This window comes from Zonotrichia albicollis, chromosome 16, assembly GCF_047830755.1.
Source record: "Zonotrichia albicollis isolate bZonAlb1 chromosome 16, bZonAlb1.hap1, whole genome shotgun sequence".
NCBI lineage: Eukaryota > Metazoa > Chordata > Aves > Passeriformes > Passerellidae > Zonotrichia > Zonotrichia albicollis.
This window is the reverse complement of record NC_133834.1, coordinates 756944-775236: the sequence shown is the minus strand read 5'-3', so window position 1 is coordinate 775236 and position 18293 is coordinate 756944. Positions and strand designations below refer to the sequence as shown.

Sequence of the window (18293 nt, the reverse complement as noted above, 5' to 3'; positions counted from 1 at the left end):
ATTTCCATTTCTCTCTGTCCCTGGGGACTGGCAGGGTCACAGCAGAGTCTCTGTGGGGCTCCAGGTCCTCAAGGCTTGGATTGTTCTCGTGCCTGCCCCAGGTGCTGTTGGCTGCAGTGCCCCAGCTGGGCTCTGCTGTTTCACAGAGCTGGATCCCCACTGGATCTGCTCTCATGGCTGGTATTTGTGGTCAGTGTGGGGACATTAATCCTGAATCCATCCTCCCAGGCCAGCTCAGAGCTCAGGAATGCTCTGTGTGCTCACCTGCAGCCTCCCTGTCCCTCTGCCCTTAACAGCCTTCTGCACCTCTGCTTTTCCTCTGCTTTACAGCTACCCTGCTCCTTTGAGGGCTTGGAAAAACTCTGCTTTCAGGGAGAACATGGAGTGGGAGCTCCTTTGGTGGAGGGTGCTGGGTGCCTTTAGCTCTGCTCTCTCTCTGTGCCTCTCTGCTCCCGCAGGATTTTCCCTCCCACAGCTCCTTTCCTGATCCAGCTGGGATGGAACCCCCCTGTGGTGGCTGGGCAGGGGTGCTGGCCTGGAGAGCTGCCCCTTGCCCTGTGTTTGGGGCTGGTGTTTGCATTTCAGGCAGACGTTCTTCCCCAGGCTCAGTGCTGGCAGTGGAGCCTCTGCAGGGAGCTCATGGGTGCTGTCCTTGGCTGGGAGCTGCACTCACAGTGTGGGCTGTGCCCCCTCAGAGGGCAATGTGCTGCTCTCCCTCCTGCCGGGGACTGGGGGGATGCAGGATGGGCAGCACAGGGGTCTGGGGCTGCCTGCCTTGCCCTGGAGGGGAGGGAGCCTCCAGGGCATGGAGCCTGCAGGAGCAGCATCACTGGGAGAGCTGCGCCTTTGACAGCGAGCTATCAGCAGTGTGGAGGTGCTTGGGGCTGTCTCTGCCCCCCTGATTCACTGTCTGGGGCTGAGATCTGACCCTTGTGCCAGAGCAGCATCACTGGGAAGGCTGTAACTCTGATATCGAGTTATCAGCTGTGTGGAAGTGTTTTGGGATGTCTGTGCCCCCATGATTTGCTGTCTGGGGCTGAGATCTGACCCTTGTGCCAGGGATGCTGAGGTACAAGGAGGGATCCCTGAGCTCCAGCTGTGGAGGGATCCTGGTCCACACCTGGATTCACTGAAGGGGCACCATGGGGTCATTCTGCACAAGTCCCTGTGTCCTGAATCCACAGCTGCTGCCATCTCCCACCTCTGTGCCCATTTCCCAGTGACGCTGCTGCTGCTGCTGTGTCCCCTCCTGCCATCTCTCTCTTCCTTCCCAGTGTCACTGCTGCCCTGGGCAGGCCCACAGCATTGGTGTTTGGTGCTTTACACTGAAAAACCACTGAATTCCATCAAAAGCCCTTTCTTACTGCTCTGCTGCTTTAAACTGTGCAAATTCTGTCCTGTTTTAGATGTCTCCTTCCTCCAGAAATCCCTGTGACACCAGCCCCGGTGTAAGCTGCCGGCTGTCGCTTCCCCCGGCGGCTGGCACCCGGAAAATTCCCTGTGTGATAGGACAGGGAGATTAACTGCAGCTGATTTGGGATTTAGGGAGGATTAAGACAACTCAGGTACCTGCTGATAGCTGATATTTCTCCTGCAGTGCTGGAAAAAGCTCTTTCTTTGGTGCCAGCACAGGGCAGAGCAGCAGGGATGGCAGTGGGGCTTGGGCCCTGCAGGGAGGGTTTGGGGTGACAGGGGACATGTGCCCCAGTGTTTGTGACCTGTGATCATCCTGGTGGCCACACCAGGGCCAAGTGCTGCTGCACACAAGGCTGGTGCTGGCCTGGCTCTTCTCCTTGGCTTGAGTCTATTTTGTTTTCCTTTTATTTTTTCATAGTTAGCGTCTGTAAAGGTCAGGCTGCAGTAATTGTCTGTATCCAGAGCTTCAAAATAAGGAATGAGATGCAAATGAGGGCTGGGAGTGAGCCCCCAGCTGTCCCAGCCTTGCCCTTCTGCAGGGCATGCTCAGCCCTGGGGACACAGCCAAGGGGAGCAGAGCCCCATCCAGGTTGTGTCCAGGTTTACTTTGCCCCTCAGAGTTCATGTCTGATGTGAGCTGGGGGCTCAGCTCAGCCCTGGGGACACAGCCAAGGGGAGCAGAGCCCCATTGTCTCCAGGCTCATTTTGCCCCTCAGAAGCACCATGAGCTCCTGTCTGATGTGAGCTGGGGGCTCAGCTCCCCAGGTTGTGTCCAGGTTCATTTTGCTCCTCAGAGTTCATGTCTGATGTGAGCTGGGAGCTCCCCAGCCCCTCCTGGTCCCACAGAGCCCCCTTTGCTCTGTGTCCCTGCAGCAGCAGCCCCAGCTCCTCTGGGCACATCCCTGGGGCCCCTCTGCAGTTTGGGGTGGGGGCTCAGGGGGTCCTGGGGGGCTCTCAGTGCTGCCCAGCGCTGCTGCCGTGGATCCCTCCCCAAAGCTCCATCATTTCCCACTGACAGCAGTGGATGGAGGCTCCTGGCCGCAGCTCAGAGCCAATTCCTCAATTCCCAGGAGCTCCTGTGTTGCTTTGTGCTTGATTAACCTTTATCACAGAGTCAGGAACAAGACAGATCAGGGGCTGGCTTGTCTTTGGTGGTTCTGACGTGGGGCTCTGCTTGGCTGCTCCCTGCTCTGGCTGGTGCATAACAATTCCTTTCCTGGGTCTGCAGCTACCCTGGGAGTGTGTTTACACTTCCCTGCTCTCCCTGTCTCTCGTTGAGATAATTATTGTTTTTGGTATCTAATTACTCCTTTACTTTACATAAAGCCTAGTGATTTGAAAAGTCTCATTTTGAAAGCACTGAAATCACACAGCAGAGCCCAGGATTATTCACAACAGCACGGGGGGTTAAAAAAATGGCTTCTAATCTAATAATTTTTAATTGCATAAATTAATTTCCCCCTAACTGCTCGGAGTTAATTAATGCTGAAAGGCCACTTACAGACCTGGATGTGTAAGAACACCAGTTCCATGCACGGGGGTTTGTAGCCTTAGTTCAGCCTGTGCAGGGTGAGTTCTGATGTTTGCACAAGTGATTTCCTAATTAGATGGGATTTAAGGATTGAGGGGCTGACATTGGGCAGGTGGATGTGCTGAGGTTAAACACCTCAGGTAATCCAGCCAGGGTTTGCTCTGGGAGACCCAGGGCCCTGCAAAGGCTTTGGGATTTCTCCACCCTCTGTTTTCAGTGCAGAAATTTGGCTTTTCCCTGGCAGAGGGATGGTCGCACACCAGGAGCCTTGCAGAGGATGAGCAGCAGGGAGAAAGGGATGAGCTGCAGCATCCCAAACTGAGCCAGACACAGTGAAAGGCACCCCTGACCAGCACAGGCACCCCCAGTGTGGCCCCAGGGTTTTGCTGTGACCCAAACTCCCCTACATGGGACTGCCAGGAGAGCCCTGGTCCTGCCCAGGGTGCAGCGGGGAGCCAGAGCAGCCCCGGGAAGGTCAGGCTTGCCCAGGAGGTGCCTGCAAAGCCAGTGAGATTGTGGTTGTGCCACAATTTGGGACCAAACCCTGTAAATCCAGGGTGTGAGCACCTCCCCTTGGCATGGAGTGAGGGTGGGAGGCAGCAGCAGCCTCTGCTCCTGGTGGTCCTTGACTGCATCCCAGGGATCAATGGCAAATATTTTATTGTGCCTTTTGTCTCTATTTGAAACCAAGCAGGGAGGTGATTAAATACAAGGCCATCTTTGGAGCTGACAGGTTTATTTCTGCAGCTCAGGAGGAAAAGCCATTCTGTGCTGGCTATAAATATTGGGCAGGACACACCGGGATTTATGTAAGATAAATTCCCAGCCTCCCCCTTCCTCCAGGCTGGATGGAGTGATGCCTGTACGTTAATGCCACACTAAAATGAGCACAATTTCTCACTAGATGGCTTTAGATAAATGTAAAATTTCATATGGCATCTGTGTCCACAGAGCAGGAGCTCGGTTTGGGAAGCTGTAAGGAAGGTGCCCGTGCACACAGTGACCTTTCCTGCCTGGAGCAGTGGGATTGAGCAGCAGGACCCTCCCTGCTCCCCTCACCAGGCTGGGCCAGACCTGGAGCCTGGCACTCCCCTCCTCCAGGGCTTGGGCTGGGATGTGCCCTCCAGAAACTCAAAGGCAGTTTCCAACTTTAGGTATTGAATTTACCCATCCATTTTATCTGCATCCAAACAGAAAGCCCATAAATTCCACACAGCAGGGCAGGAAATACCATGGGTAGATGCAACTTTTCAAATTTTCCATCCACATATTCTTCCCTCATCGCGTGATAGTGAGAAATCCTCGCTTGCCAATATGCATATTGAAATATATTTGTGCTTCCTATTCCAATAACTGGCAGCCTCTCATCAGGATTAATTTTTCAATCCTTCTGAGGGCGTTGCTGGTTTGATTTTATTTTATTTTTATTTTTTTCCTAAGGCAGCAGATTTCTCTGTAGCCACAAGGCAAAGGCAGGGCTGTCAGACACAGCACGTGGGCTGCCCTGCCTGTCTGCACTGGGGCTGCCTGGGGATGGCAATGGGGCAGGGGGCCCTGGGGGGCTCTGGGTGTGCACTGAGCTCTGCTGGGTCCAGCCCTGCTCGGCTCAGGCCTTGGGGAGCAGGAGTTTAACCAAGACTAGAGATGTGAAGATGTGGTGCTACCAAGGCAAGGGTACCATGGTTTCAATGCTGGAGAGGCTGGAGCTGGGGTTAAATCCACTCAAACATTGTCCCTGGGCTTTGTGTAGAGGTTTGAGGAGAGCAGGGGTCTCACTTGGTGCTATAAGGAGCTGCCAAAGGAGCAGCCCATCTGAGGCTGATGGATATTCATGTTGTCTTCCCTGAAAGCTCTGAGCAGAGGAAGGAATTGGGAAACATCGACTTCTGCGTGTATTTGTCATTAATATTTTATTACATTTAGTCTGATGTTTATTAAAAATGCAAATCTGTTTACTTAACAAATGCAAGTTAAATGCCCAGGAAAAATTGTGGCAGCGCTTGGAGCGTGTGTTCTCCTTGGGGAACTGGGAGAGAGGCCTGGGGGAACTGGGAGCTGTTCCTGGAGCACTGGGAGCTGCTGCCCAAGGGACTGGGAGCTGCTGCCTGAGCTGTGTGTGACAGGAGGGACAGTGGCCAGCTCTGTGCCATCCATAGGGATGTGACACGGGGGTGACAGGCAGGGATGGAGCCTGGTCTGTGGCTGTGCAGTGACCTGGCATCCACCTGATCCCAGCTGCTGCTGTTGTTATTCCCTTAAATCAGGGTTTGCAGCCTGGGAAGCTGCACCACCCTTGTTCTGATTGCTAAGGAAATTAAATCAGGTTTCGGCACCACTGGGGCCATAAGGCTGTGGACTATTGTGGTCTGACTGGACAGTAGGGCAGGGACAGCCCTGGGAATCAGAACCAGGGAATCCCAACCTGGTTTGGGTTGGAAGGGACCTTAAATCCCACTCTGCCATGGCAGGGACACCTTCCCCTGCCCCAGGCTGCTCCAAGCCCTGTCCAGCCTGGCTGGGATGGGTTCTCTCCTCTCCTCAAGCAGGAGGAAACCTCTGAGCAGTCCAGCCTCGATGGGAACCCCCTGCTCTGGAAACCCCCTGGGAAGGGGGGATGCCCGTGTGGGCAGTGCCCTGTGAGCAGGTGCCAGGTGTGTGTGGGCAGGAGCACCGTGAGCCACCACAGCCCATCTCATTCCTGCTGCATTCATTCCATGGCACAGCGGGGTTAGCCGGCCCTGGCCGTGCCGTGCCATGCCATGCCATGCCATGCCATGCCATGCCATGCCTCCATGACTACCCAGGTGTGCTCTGCCCCTTTCCCCGCCCGCCCCACCTTCCCGCCCCACCCACCTCCGTTCTTTTCTCCTCCCCTAGTGCGGACGCAATGCTGAAAACTTCGACCGGTTTTTCACCCGGCACCCACCCGTGCTAACTCCTCCCGACCAGGAAGTCGTCGGGAACATTGACCAGTCAGAATTCGAAGGATTTTCCTTTGTTAACTCAGAGTTTTCTAAGCCTCAAGCCAAGAGCTAAGCTGCTGTGCAGATCTCATCCCCGCGTCTGTCATCGGGTCGCAGCTGCCGTTGTGGTGACACATTCCATTGCAGAACTCGCATCCATGGGCTTGCTTTAGTTCCTTACTAGAGTGACCATGTCTCAAGTGTCTTCCTGTTATCTGGGGTGTCGCTGGAGGGAAGTGATGTGCAAGAAATGCTGCAAATGGGCTTTTGTAACGTTTTGTTTGGAGAAAATGCAAACAGCTCAGTGGGTGACAACGAAAACGGAGACATGGTGACAACTGGGAGAAATCCCTTCATCATGTGCTTTAATTCCTTGCTCTTTCCTTTTTCTAGTCTTTGAAATAACCATGAAAATTTAATATTTAGCCTTCTCAGCCTTAGTGGCAAGAAGCGTTTTTAATGAAACCGATCCCCAGAGTCTCTCCTCCCAAAAGCTCAGGAGAGCCAAGGTGCTGGCTCTGGCTCCCTTTTGGCCGTGTCCTGCTGTGTGTCCAGCCCCAGCACAGCTCCCCTTCCCTGCACAGATGCTTTGGGCTGGCTGGGTCCCCAGCAGTGGGGTAAGTTATTGGGGAAGGCAGAGCTGCCCTTGGCAGAGATTTCTCCTGATTGTGCAGCTTCTAAGTAGCATTTTTTAAAATCAAAGCAAACATCCTGTGGTAAATGGGAAATTTGGAAGAGCTGCCTTTGAACCCTTGGTCACCCTAGTAAACACCACCAACATCCGTTCCATAGCTAAGCTTTTTCTTCTTCTCAAATGCCAAAGCCATTGATGGAGTTTGTTACCTGTGCTTTAAATGTGTCAAAAATGGTATTGACCGTAATGGGAGGTACTTAACTCTGACCAGTATTGTGAATTCTGATGAAGGGTGTAAAGAAGCTTGTTTCAACGGGTACTTCTGTCCTTAGAAATGGCCCGAGTTTTGTTTCTGGCATCAAAGGAAACATTTCGAGAAGGGTGAGTTTCTCTTCAAAGGACAACAATCACACTGCTTCCTTTTATACCCTTGCAGGTGTTCGTGGGCTGTCACTGTATCAATCTGCTTGATTTGTAATGTGCCAATTTGTTTTTTTCTGATACCGATGATAAAATAAAAAGAAAGAAAACCCGCCCCAGAAACCTGCCTGTGTTTGGCAATAACAAGTTTCTGCAGTTCAGCCAGGTGATTCCTGCCGACAGCCGGGGCTGGAAGCCGCCCTGGATGCTGGGGGATGCTGCTGGCTCAGTGGCGGCAGTGGAGCCGCTCCTCGTTCTTCCTCTGTTTGTCCCCAAAATCTGAGCTGGGATGTGCTGGAATCATCATCTGGGAGGGAGCGACTGCCCACAGCGTCCTGCAGCAGCGCCCACCGCTCCGGGCTCCACACGGCCGGGGAAGGAGCTGATGTAAGTGGGTGAGCAGGAAGGCCTGTCCAGGGAGAGGATACGGCAGAAAGGACGGTCTGGGCTGAGAATGCAGCAGGAAGGACAGTCCAGGGTGAGAACACGGCAGGAAGGATGGTCCAGGGTCAGCAGGAAGGATGGTCCAAGGTGAGGACACAGCAGGAAGGACGGTCCAGGACTGGCACAGTGCATCCCTGGCATCGCCTCGCACTCCCCGAGCTGCAGAGCCCGGTGTGACTCATCCATCCATCCATCCCTGCCCGCTCTCCCAGGAGCACTCGTTAGAAGCGGTTGGCACTTCCATCTAAAGAGGGATTACAGGCTGCTGTGAACCTCCCTGCTGCCTCTGGGAATCGGCCGCTGCCAAGTTCGGACACTGCAAGGTTGTTCCGAGAGGTCCCGACCATCAGCGGGAGCTGCTGGAGCTCTGCCATGGAGAGGGGGCTCCGTGCAGGATCCCCATGCCTGGGCCAGGCAGAGATCCTGCTCCGGGCCAGCCCTACCTGGGCACAGTGCCACAGGCAGAGGGACCCCAGCTGTGCCACACCGTGCCACCACCACCACACAGTGTCACCAGCATATCGCGCCACCAGCACACAGTGTCACCAGCATATCGCGCCACCAGCACAACATGCCACCACCACGCCACCCCGCTGTGCTCCTGCTGTGCCCCTCGCAACCTCCCAGAGTCAATTTGCCCATCGCTGGAGGCACTGTCAGCCCTGATTTTCCCCTGCGCTCCCCTCTCTCCGTGAGACCCGCACAGCCGTTCCCTGCCTGCTCCCAGAGAGGTTGTTCATCATCTTGACAGAGGCCAAATTGCCACCAGTTCAGGCAGAATTCGAGGTAAGATTCCAGCAAACTCACACTTTGCTGTGCTCAGCCTCCAGCCAAGGCCCCAAGGAGTGGGGGCTGCTGCAGAGGGCAGTGCAGGGGAGTGGGCTGCCCTGAGCCCCCTCCCGGGCTCATTGCAGCCTCTCCCAGAGCTTTCTGCTGCCCAAAAGCAGCAGCAGGAGGTATTTCCCACTCCAGGGCTCCCAGGCTGAGCACTCCCGAGGGCTGGGGACCACGGTGGCAGCCTGCACCAGTCACATGTGGATGTGTCATTCCCTTTGCAGCATCCCAAAGCTTTCCCACTCAAGGGAAGCTCCTGGCTTGGTAGGATAGTGCTGTCTTGGCCCACGATGCTTTGGATGGATGTGGCCTTCAGGAACCATCTCAGCACTCTCCAGGAGCCTTGGACAACTTTCCACAGACAGACCCCGAGCACAGCCACGGCCAGGGAGCACCCTGGGGCACCCTGCTGCCATCGAGGTGGGCTTGTCCTCACATTCCCACTGCTTCACCCTTTGCCTGCAGAACTCTGCACCTGAAGCTGACCCTGTCACCCTGTCTGCTCCCTGCTCCTGCTCTGTGCCCCGAATCCACATCTCCTTCCTTCTCTGTGCTGGAGAGAGGAGCCCTGGAGGGACCCTGGTGCCCAGGGCCCGGCTGGGAGCCACAGACACCGGTGCCCTGTGGAGCATCTCCCTGTGCTCACAGCCTGACAGCACAGCCACAGCCTGCCTCACCTCCTGCCTCTTCTGCTTCTCCCCTCTCGGCTCCTCGAGCTCCATCCAGACCTGTTTTCTTCCCACCTCGTCTCTGCTCCATCGTCCTTGGCTTTTCCTGATCTTCCTCCCCGAGGCTGAAGCCATCCTGATGGGATGTCTGCTGGGGCAGTGGAATCTGCAGCACCCCTGAGGTCCTGATGCACTGCTGGCTCATCTCCCAGGGCTCAGTCCAGCTGCAGTGTGGTGCCCCTGGCCTGTCCGGGCTGGCAGGAAGACCTGGCTCTGTGTCCTGGCAGTGCTCCTGCTCGAGGATGAAGGTGCCCCAGTGGGCCAGGAGGGGCTGCAGGGGGGACACAGCATCTGTCCTGCCAGGTCCTTCCCCAGCACAGCAGTGGGAGCTCAGCCATGGGGGTGGGATGGGGTGCAGCACCTGCAGGACCCCCACAGTCACTTTCCTCATTTCAAGCTGGCAGATTCATCCAGGGTTGGAAATCCTGGTGCAGCAGAGCCCAGCGAGGGCCTGGCGTGGTGAGGCCGCACTTCAAAGGCAAAGTCTGGGAAAAACAGAAAACAAATACAGTTTGTGCAAGGCTGGCAGGGTCCTACCTGTATCACAGCAGGGGAAGGTGACCTCCAGCAGGGAGCTGGGGTCTCTCCTGTGTAGGGACATGGAAGAAGGGCTGGAGAAGCCTTTTGTCCCTGGTGGCTTTGGTAACGAGCAGAGCAGAGCCAGTTCCTGGCTGCCAGTGTCCCTCCACCACCGGTCACTGTGGGAGAAGGGCCTGGGGTGCTTGTGCTGTACCCTCAGTGCTCCGTCACCCTCCAGCCATGGCTGTGTCCCCTCCCACAGCAGGACAGCCCCGAGGCAGGCGCTCTGGGATCTGCAGGGTTTGGAGGAGCAGCCCACGCGCTCCCGGCGCTGGCTCCGCAGTGCTGATAACAGGTTCCCAGTGCTAATCCTGACACTAACGTCCTTTCTTTCCCTTTTTTGGCTTGGGTGTAGCTGCAAAGTTGTTCTCCTTAAGAAATTGCAAGGAGAAAATGTTGCATATGTGGAATTTTCCTTCTCAGAGGTTTTGAAGTGCTGTGTGTTTTCTCTCTGTACAACCCTGGAGCAAATCACATCCTCCATCAATGAACCAGTGTTGCTTAACACCATATCACGGCATCATTCAAAAATCAAGCTTAAAGCAGAAAGAGCTCTTACAGCTGATTATTTTGTGCAGATTTTGACATGGTAGTGACTGTTGCTGCCATTTCGAGGCATGTTGCTTCCTCCAGGCTCCTTCCTCCTGTGCAGTGCAGAGCTCTGGTTGCAGTGGGAGTTCTGCATGCTCAGATCTGCTCCGTCCTCTGTCTCTCCCTCAGCAAACAGGACAGGAGGGATGCTCCTGCCCCACCACGGCTCTCACCGGTCCCTCTGTGTCCTGCTCGTGTGTCTCAGGCGTGTTAAACTGGTGTTCTCCTCTTCCTGCTGCTGCTGGGGGGCTGCTTCTGTTCTACAGGGCTGTGAGTTCCTGCTCGGGGACAGCTTGAGAAACAGCGTGGAGTGTGGAGTGCTGGGACAGTGCAGCTCCCTGGGGACAGCCCCGGTGCTGTCCCCTCTGGTGATGCTGTCCCCTCTGGTGGTGCTGTCAGCTGGGGTGGTGCTGTCCCCTCTGGTGGCTCGCTCCTTCCCCAGTTTAACTCTGTGCTTTCCGTTTAACAGAAGGACAAACGCGACACTTCCAACTTCGACAAAGAGTTCACCCGGCAGCCGGTGGAGCTGACGCCCACGGACAAACTCTTCATCATGAACTTGGACCAGAACGAGTTTGCTGGCTTCTCCTACACCAACCCCGAGTTTGTCATTAACGTGTAGTCGCGGCGCAGCCCTGTCCTCGCTGTCCCTCGCCAGGTGGCCCTGTACATAGGACACTAGTCTTCCGGGATTAGCAGTGCAGACACACGTCCCCTCCCGCCCAACACGCCGGCCGCTTCTCCCCGGAGCCTCTCCGTGTCCGTGCCACTCGCTAGCTTGGCTTCCCTAGCCGGAGTGTCCGGGGTGCCAGTTACCGGTCAGTGATACTTCTAGGAACTATAGTTGGTGGTGACTAATAGAGTTTTTAAACAGAAATATACCAAACCGCTACGGTCTCTGTAATTTTCGCAGCGGGACGCTGAGATCCCGGTGGCCCAGCTAGTCCCAAAGCGTTGCTGTGGAATGCTAAGCATGGTTGATCGCTTAAAGCGTTGTGCTGAAGCTTGCGATGAGTGTGAGCTTGTCTTAGAGGAGCCTTTTGTTCAAGACATGGATATATTTGATCAGTGTGGAAAAATCTGCTTCTAGACCTCTATTTCCCAATGCATTGTCCATAGGGTCAGCCCAGCTCCCACCACCTGCCTTCCCTGCCTCGGGCATCGCGACTCCCAACCACTCCCGTGCCAGCTCTTGTAAATCAGAGCAAACCTTTTTCTAAGTGAGAGGTGGGGGGTTTTTGTAACATCTGGAACAGTTTGCAGTTTTGATACGCTCTGTCAGCACTCGCATAAATCTTTCACAGACGCTGTTGAGATGTAACAGCTCTGTAAAGGATATTAATATTCTGCCAAAACAAAACACATTTATATTCTTGGTTTACAATTTACCAACTGAAAACACGCCCAAGACCAAAGGGCTGCACTGAGGGCTATTTATAACGGAAACTTTTCTACTTTCCACCCTCTGCTATTCTCTTCCAGGCTCCAAACCCATGGATTTCACAGACATCTTGATTTCCCTGATTCCCACCAAATTCCTGGGGGTTTTAGTCAGTAATAATTTTTTTAAAAAAAAATTCTGAGTGAGAAGAGACAATTCCAGCAGCTGCTTGTGATGAGGCAGAGCCGTGGCGTGCGGGAGGGCAGGGGCGGGCAGGAGCAGGAAGGAGGGAGCAAGGACAGGAGGGAGAAGGGTGGGCAGGGGTGGGCAGGAGAGACGGGGCAGGGAGAGGTGGGCAGGAATGGGCAGGAACAGGGAGACAGGGAGAAGAGAGCAGGAATGGGCAGGAGCAGGCAGGAACAGGCAGAGGAGGGCAGGAGAAGGATGAGGAGGGCAGGAACAGGCAGGAGCAGGGAGATAAGGGCAGGAGCAGACAGGAACAGGGAGAGGAGGGCAGAGACAGGGAGAAGAGAGCAGGAATGGGCAGGAACAGGCAGGAGCAGGGAGATGAGGGCAGGAACAGAGAGAAGAGGGCGGGCAGAGGAGGGCCGGAGCAGGCAGGAACAGGGAGAAGAGAGTAGGAGCAGACAGGAACAAGCAGGAACAGACAGGAACAGACAGGAAGACAGAGAGGAGGACAGGAGCAGGCAGGAACAGGCAGAGGAGGGCAGGAGCAGTCAGGAACAGGGAGAAGAGAGTAGAAGCGGGCAGGAACAGGAAGAGAAGGGCAGGAGCAGGCAGAGGAGGGCAGGAACAGGCGGGCACTGCCCATCGGTGGCCAGCCAGTGGGTGAGCCTGGCTGACTGTTGGGTTGGCAGAGGCTGGGCCCCAGGTGAGCATCCCCCAGGCCCTGTCACCCCGCTCCCCTCACGGCCCAGAGTGGTTTGCAGAACCCCAGGAGGGTTTTCTGAGCCAGCCCTGGTTCTGCTGGATGCAGCCATTCCTCCAGGCCCCAGGGAAATGGGGGGGATTTTATCAATCATGAGGAATTCTACAGAGGAAATTCTAGTTTGTAGATCTTTTATAAACATGAAACTCGAGCTTTGGAAATTATTTTTTTCTTTTAATGATTCCTTGCGAACTAGAGGCTGCCAGCAGCTGAGGCGCTGTCAGGGGATGAGTGTCCCCTCCCTGTCACCCAGCCACGGGCACTGTCCTGGGCCTGCTGGGGGTGAGGGCTGAGCCCGTGGCCTCGGGTCCTGCCCTGGGCTGGAGGAACCCAAACCAAACCCAGAAAAACTGCAAATTGTGCCAGATCCAGGAGGGGGTTCACGAGGGGCTCTGCAGCCGGCGAGGCCCAGGGGTCGGGGCTGGGGGCTGCTGGGGGCTCCCCGAGCCTGGCACACCCTGAGGACATGGGCCATCCTCTGCAGAGCACAGCTGCGTCAGAGCATGTGTGTTCCTGTGACTCCAAACCTGCTGCTGCTGCTGCAGAATCTGTATCACTTCAGTGGTCAGTGTTTTTCATTTCCATACCTTTGGCTCTGAGGGTGCCCCCGGGACGTGCTGGGAGGTCTCGGGGCTGAGGGGCACAGTGCAGGAGCAGCTGAGGGGCAGTCCCACCTTTCTGTCTGGAGCTGCTGTGTCTGTGCTGGGGTGACACTGGTGCATGGAGCAGGCGCTGCTGGACGCTGAGGGAACCTGCAGGGGAGCTGGGACGTGGCACCAGGGAGGTGGCACCAGGGAGGTGGCACCAGGGAGGTGGCACCAGGTAGCTTTGGAGGCAGTTTGGGATTGAGATCCACGCTCCAGGGCGAGCTGAGCCAGTGCCAGGTCCCCTTCTCAGGACTCATACCTTGAGCATTCCTGACCCTGTTCGTTCTGCTGCTTGCCGCAGTTATTGCAAGACTTCCAGATGTCCTGTATCTTCTGTGGGGGGATGTACAGTGGGATGTGCTGGCCCTGCACAGACACTCAGATCTGTGTGAACTACTCCAAGGAAGGGCAGAGTGACAGGACTTGAGTCACTCTTTATGTCATTTGATGATTTAATCCTCACTGTTGGATGGGGAAGGCAGAGCTCTGGGAGGATGCTCAGAGCCTCAGGAGAGCCCAGGTGCCCAGGTGTGTGGAGACAGCCCAAGAAATCCCTACCTGGAGCTGCTGGGGATGCAGGAGAGGGGAATTCAGTGGGATGGCAGGGGAGGGGGCCTCAGCTCTGCATTCAGTGGGATGGCAGGGGGTCCCCCTGTGGCACAGGGGCACCCAGAGCCCGGGGGAGGGCAGAGGAGGCCTGAGTTGGCAGGACATGCACAGGATGGCACATGCTGGCTCTGTCCCACGTGGATTACACCCCAGTGCTACAGGTAAGTGGGCCCAGGCTCTCCCTGGGACAGGGTGGATCAGAGAGCTGCCCCTGGGCTGTGCTGAGCCCTTGGCTGCTGCTCTGGGGCAGCTCCAGCTCCTGCCCTGCTCCCAGTGCAGCTCCACTGGTTCTGGCTGGGAGCTGCTGCTGCTGCTGCTGTGCCTGTGTGCCCTGCCGGGGCTCTGAGCAGCCTGCTCGTCATGAGAGCACCACCAAAGCAGCTATCGATTGATTAATCCATTTAATGAATGAATAAATGGGGGTTTGTGCAGTGGCCAGCCCAGGCAGCAGAGGGAGGTGAGTGCAGGGCAGTGCTGTGCTCCGGTGGTTGTGGGTCCCAGAGCTGTGACCCCGGGAGGAGCCGAGGGGATTGGGGCACAGGACACGGATGGGCTGTGCCAGAGGCTGGGATGGCACCTGCAGGGTGGGATTGCACCTGGGATTGCTGGGATGGCACCTGCAGGGTGGGATGGCACCTGCAGGGTGCCCACACCTGGGGCAGGAGCAGCTGTGTGAGCACAGCCTCTGCTCCATGCATGGGAGTGTCACCTGAGCTCTTTATTTCTGATCACATTCAAAGTGGCAATTGAAACAAGGAGGGAAAAAAATTAAAAAATAATAAAAAAAAGAGAAAATGTTTATTGTTGATGAGTTTGTGTTTGTGAATTTGATTTCACCTGCAAGTATTTGATGACTTTTCTACATTCTAGACTACCTGCTGTGTGTTGTCAAACAGTTCTCATGAAGACCTCCTTTTAGATGGGCATATACTCTTGATTCAATTTGCTGCATGTATGAAAAAATAAAATATTTAATTTTAAAGAACCCCTGAGAGCTTGGCTTCCTTTGCCCGCCACCCGGGGTCTGTGGGGTTGGGGTGTCCTGAGGGGCCGCACAGCAGGAAATGCCGGGAATTTTCAGGGGTTCGGTCAAAAACCTGCGCAGCTGAGCGGCCAGAGCGGTCAGTGAGCGCGGCTGCCCCAAAGAGGAGGCGGCACCGAAAGGGGCACGGAGGGGACAGAGGGTTAATTGTCAGTTAATTGCCCGCTGATGAGTTACTAAAGCTGCCGGAGAGGCTCCCCCAGAGCAGCAGCTGCAGCCCCTGGAGCCGGGCAGGGCTGGGGGCACCGGGCAGGGGGCACCGGGCAGGGCTGGGGGCACCGGGCGGCTGCAGCGCTGGGCTCTGGGCAGGCGGGTCGGGACCCTCCGGGATCCCCTGGTACCCGCAGGGGCTCCGGGGGCTGTGGGGGCTCCTGGCCCGGAGCACCCCCAGCCTCTGCCCAGCCCCGCAGAGCCTGCACGTCCCTGCCCGTCTCCATCGAGGAAATCCGCTTTTTTAGGAAGTGTCCGTGTGGAACCGGGTGAGTGCGTCGGGAGGGGCTTCTCCCCCTGTCTCTGGGGACGTTCGCCAAGCTTCCAGCAAAACGTCCTCGTCTCTGCCACCCTGCGTGGCTGATGGTCACCAGGGACACCCCAATTCACCCGGGGTGGGAAAATGCCGGGCTCAGCCAGCCCTGGCACTGCGGGCACCCCCTGGCATCTGCTCCAGGCTGGGCAGCCCTGGGGGTGCCCCCGAGCCCCAGCCCTGCTCTCCCCTCACCCTCAGCCCAGAACAAGGGTTTGGGGTGCCAGGATGGGGATTTGGGGTGCCCAGGGCAGGGGTTTGGGGTGCCAGAACTGGGTTTGGGGTGCCCGGGACTGGGATTTGGGGTGCCAGGACTGGGATTTGGGGTGCCAGGCTGAGCCCCTCCCCAGCCTCGCTGTTGGAGCGCTCCTGCGCTTTGCCTCTCCTGGCTTGTGTAAGTGAAACATTTGGTTTTGTGACACTTTCCTTAATTATGGGAGCTAATGACAAAACCATTGTGACAAATGACTCAGCTTTTGATAGTGAAGTTAATTAATTCTGAAGTTAGCGCCTCCATTGGAGTATCTGGAGGAGCCCGATTAGGAGGTGCGCTCACCCAGCGTGACACGGGCAGCAGGAGCGCGGCTCCCCCGGCACCAGGTGAGCCCTCCCGCGGCCGGCAGGGAGCACTGCCCGCAGCGAGGGGATAAAGGCCGGGCATCCTGGTCCCGATCCATCCCTGCATCCACCAAAGCACCAGGGAACACAGCCTCGTTAGTGCTGCACCGAGTGACCAGCAGCAGCTCTGCATTGGGCGCTGACCTTCAAGAGCGTCTCCCCGAAGCCATCTTTCATCTCTTTCATTTGCATTACAATCCTGTTTGCCTCATTATTCCTTATCCACTTCTTCTTCAAAGGATTTAAATCAAATCAATTAAATTGTGGCAGGCTGGAGCAGCCGCGAACCTTTCCTCGTGGCTCAGCGTGGTCCGGCTGGACCTGACTGCAGAATGGGTTTAATCTTCTGCTATTTGTTCTTTTATTGCCTCTGGGCTACCACTGCCCACAGATGCCTTTGTTCCCTGTCCATCCTTCCCCCCATCCCATGTACAGGCTGCTCTCTGTCTGACCTTGGGGAAGGGATTCTCTTTGGGAAATTGGGGAGCTGCTGGCCATGGAGCGGCTGTGGGAGCCCAGGGGCACTGCTGTCCTGTGCCATCCCTTTCCATGTCCTCTGCTTGTTCTGTCTGCCCAGGGAATCAAAGGATCATGGAATCACTCCGGTTGGCAGTGCTCTCTGAGCCCATCGTGTTCAGCTGCTCCTGCAGCACTGCCGAGGCACCGCTGCCCCATGATCCCCTGTGCCACATCTGCACAGCTTTTAAACCCCTCCAGCTGTGGGGGTTTTACCACTTGGCAACCCTTTCAGTGAAGAAATTTCCCCAAATATCCAATTTAAACCTTCTGGCGCAAATCAAGGCTGTTTCCCTTGTCCTGTCCCTTGTTCCCTGGGAGAAGGGACTGAGCCCCACCTGGCTGCCCCTCTGTCAGGGAGTCAGTGCCAGCACAGAGGGGAAAATGCTGGAGGAACATCACAAGTGTGGGCAAACACCCGGATCTGGGCACAGCTGCTGCCAGAGCGGCCGCCCAGGCCCGGAAGGTGCGTGGGGCCGGCCCACACACGGCCACCCCTGCTCCCCCAGCATCTCCCAGAATAAAGAGCTTAATCAGAATGGATTTCTGTTCCTGCCCTGCTATTTTTATTGCTGCTCAACTGTCGGAAATCCAGCAGGGAGAGCAGAGCTGGTAGGGAATTGCACCGAGCCAGCTGCTCGTGCCACGGGCCCTGTGGTGTGGCACGAGTGGCATCGCTGGCACCCCTGGCAGCTCCTCACACAGGGACAGCCCAGCCTCGCCACTGGAGCCCTGCTGGAGCCAGGGGATTGCAGCCAGCGCTTCCAAAGTGGTGCAGATATAAATAATCCCCTCGTAGGAGTGGGGAAGGATGAGCACATGTGCCCAAGGCTCCGGAGTCCTCATCCCCTCGCAGCCCCCGGGAGCAGGGAGTGAAGTGAAGGCTGGGCAGGGCTGGAGCACCTCCCTGCATTGCTAATGACCCAAACTCGCCTTGTCTCAGCCTCTCTTCCTTCAAGGAAAAACCTAATCCAGCTAGGGATTATTTCTGACTACTGACTTCCTGTCACTTTGCCAATTTAAATGCAGCAGAGCTTTCATCGCTGGATTTGGGAGGACAAAGCCTAACAGATCTCGGGTTAGGACATTTTTGCCTGCAAGGACAGCTTTTTTCTTGCAAGAGTTGTACAATCTTTGCAGTGTGGGCTGGGTTTTTTATGTGTTTCTACTTTGCCCAGCGCAGTGGGGTCCAGGTCCAGGAGCAGGAGATGACGATGGACAGGACAGGGAACAGGAAGAGGAGATGGAGCTGGAGATGGAGCTGGAGAGCCCAGGCTGCCCTGGTCAGGGTGCCAGGCTGTGACCCTGCAGTGAGAGCTGCAGAGCACGACACCAAGGTCACCAAATTCTCATTGGTCCCAAACCTCAGCAAACCCCTGGGGAGCCCACAGCTCCCAGCTTGCTCCTGGAGCTGACACCCCATTCATGGAGCAGGGAGAGGAGTGCAGGGGTGTCCCCACCTCCAGCCCCACAGGGGCCAACACGATCTGACATGGACTTTGCTTCTGTTTGAGCTCGCTTTGTTCAAAGCCTAGGAAACGGTACATGTGCACTCTGCTCACACCTACACACGCTGTGTTAAAATAACACAATTAAGGCTGCAAAATCCCCCACTCACAACGCAATTTGCAGCCCCTCAGCTGTGGGTGGGAGATATCTTTGCTGCCTCTGCGCAGGCCGGGGGCCGGGCAGGGCGCTGGCGTCAGGCACTCTGGCAGGGCTGGCAGGGCTGGCAGCATCAGGGGCGGTGTGAGGCAGGTGTCCCACAGAACTTGGCCTTTCCCTGTGCCCTGAGCCACCTGCACAGTGCCCACGGGATTGCTCAGGACCAGGGCCTGGGAAAGCCATGAGCAGCAACTTCTTACACA

General features: G+C 56.3%; 1 protein-coding gene across 2 annotated transcripts in view; it reads left to right on the top strand.

Moving 5' to 3' along the window:
- PRKCB (protein kinase C beta) overlaps positions 1 to 14711 on the top strand; it is an 86182-nt gene extending 71471 nt beyond the window's left edge. The window contains exon 17 of one of the 2 annotated variants that reach the window (XM_074552953.1): positions 10610 to 14711. In XM_074552953.1, the coding sequence (XP_074409054.1) occupies positions 10610 to 10762 (153 nt within the window). In that variant the 3' untranslated portion in view covers positions 10763 to 14711. Of the gene's footprint in view, positions 1 to 5824; positions 7079 to 10609 lie in introns of those variants that run through there. The other variant, XM_074552952.1, reaches the window with a different exon arrangement.
- The last annotated feature ends 3582 nt before the right edge of the window (positions 14712 to 18293 follow it).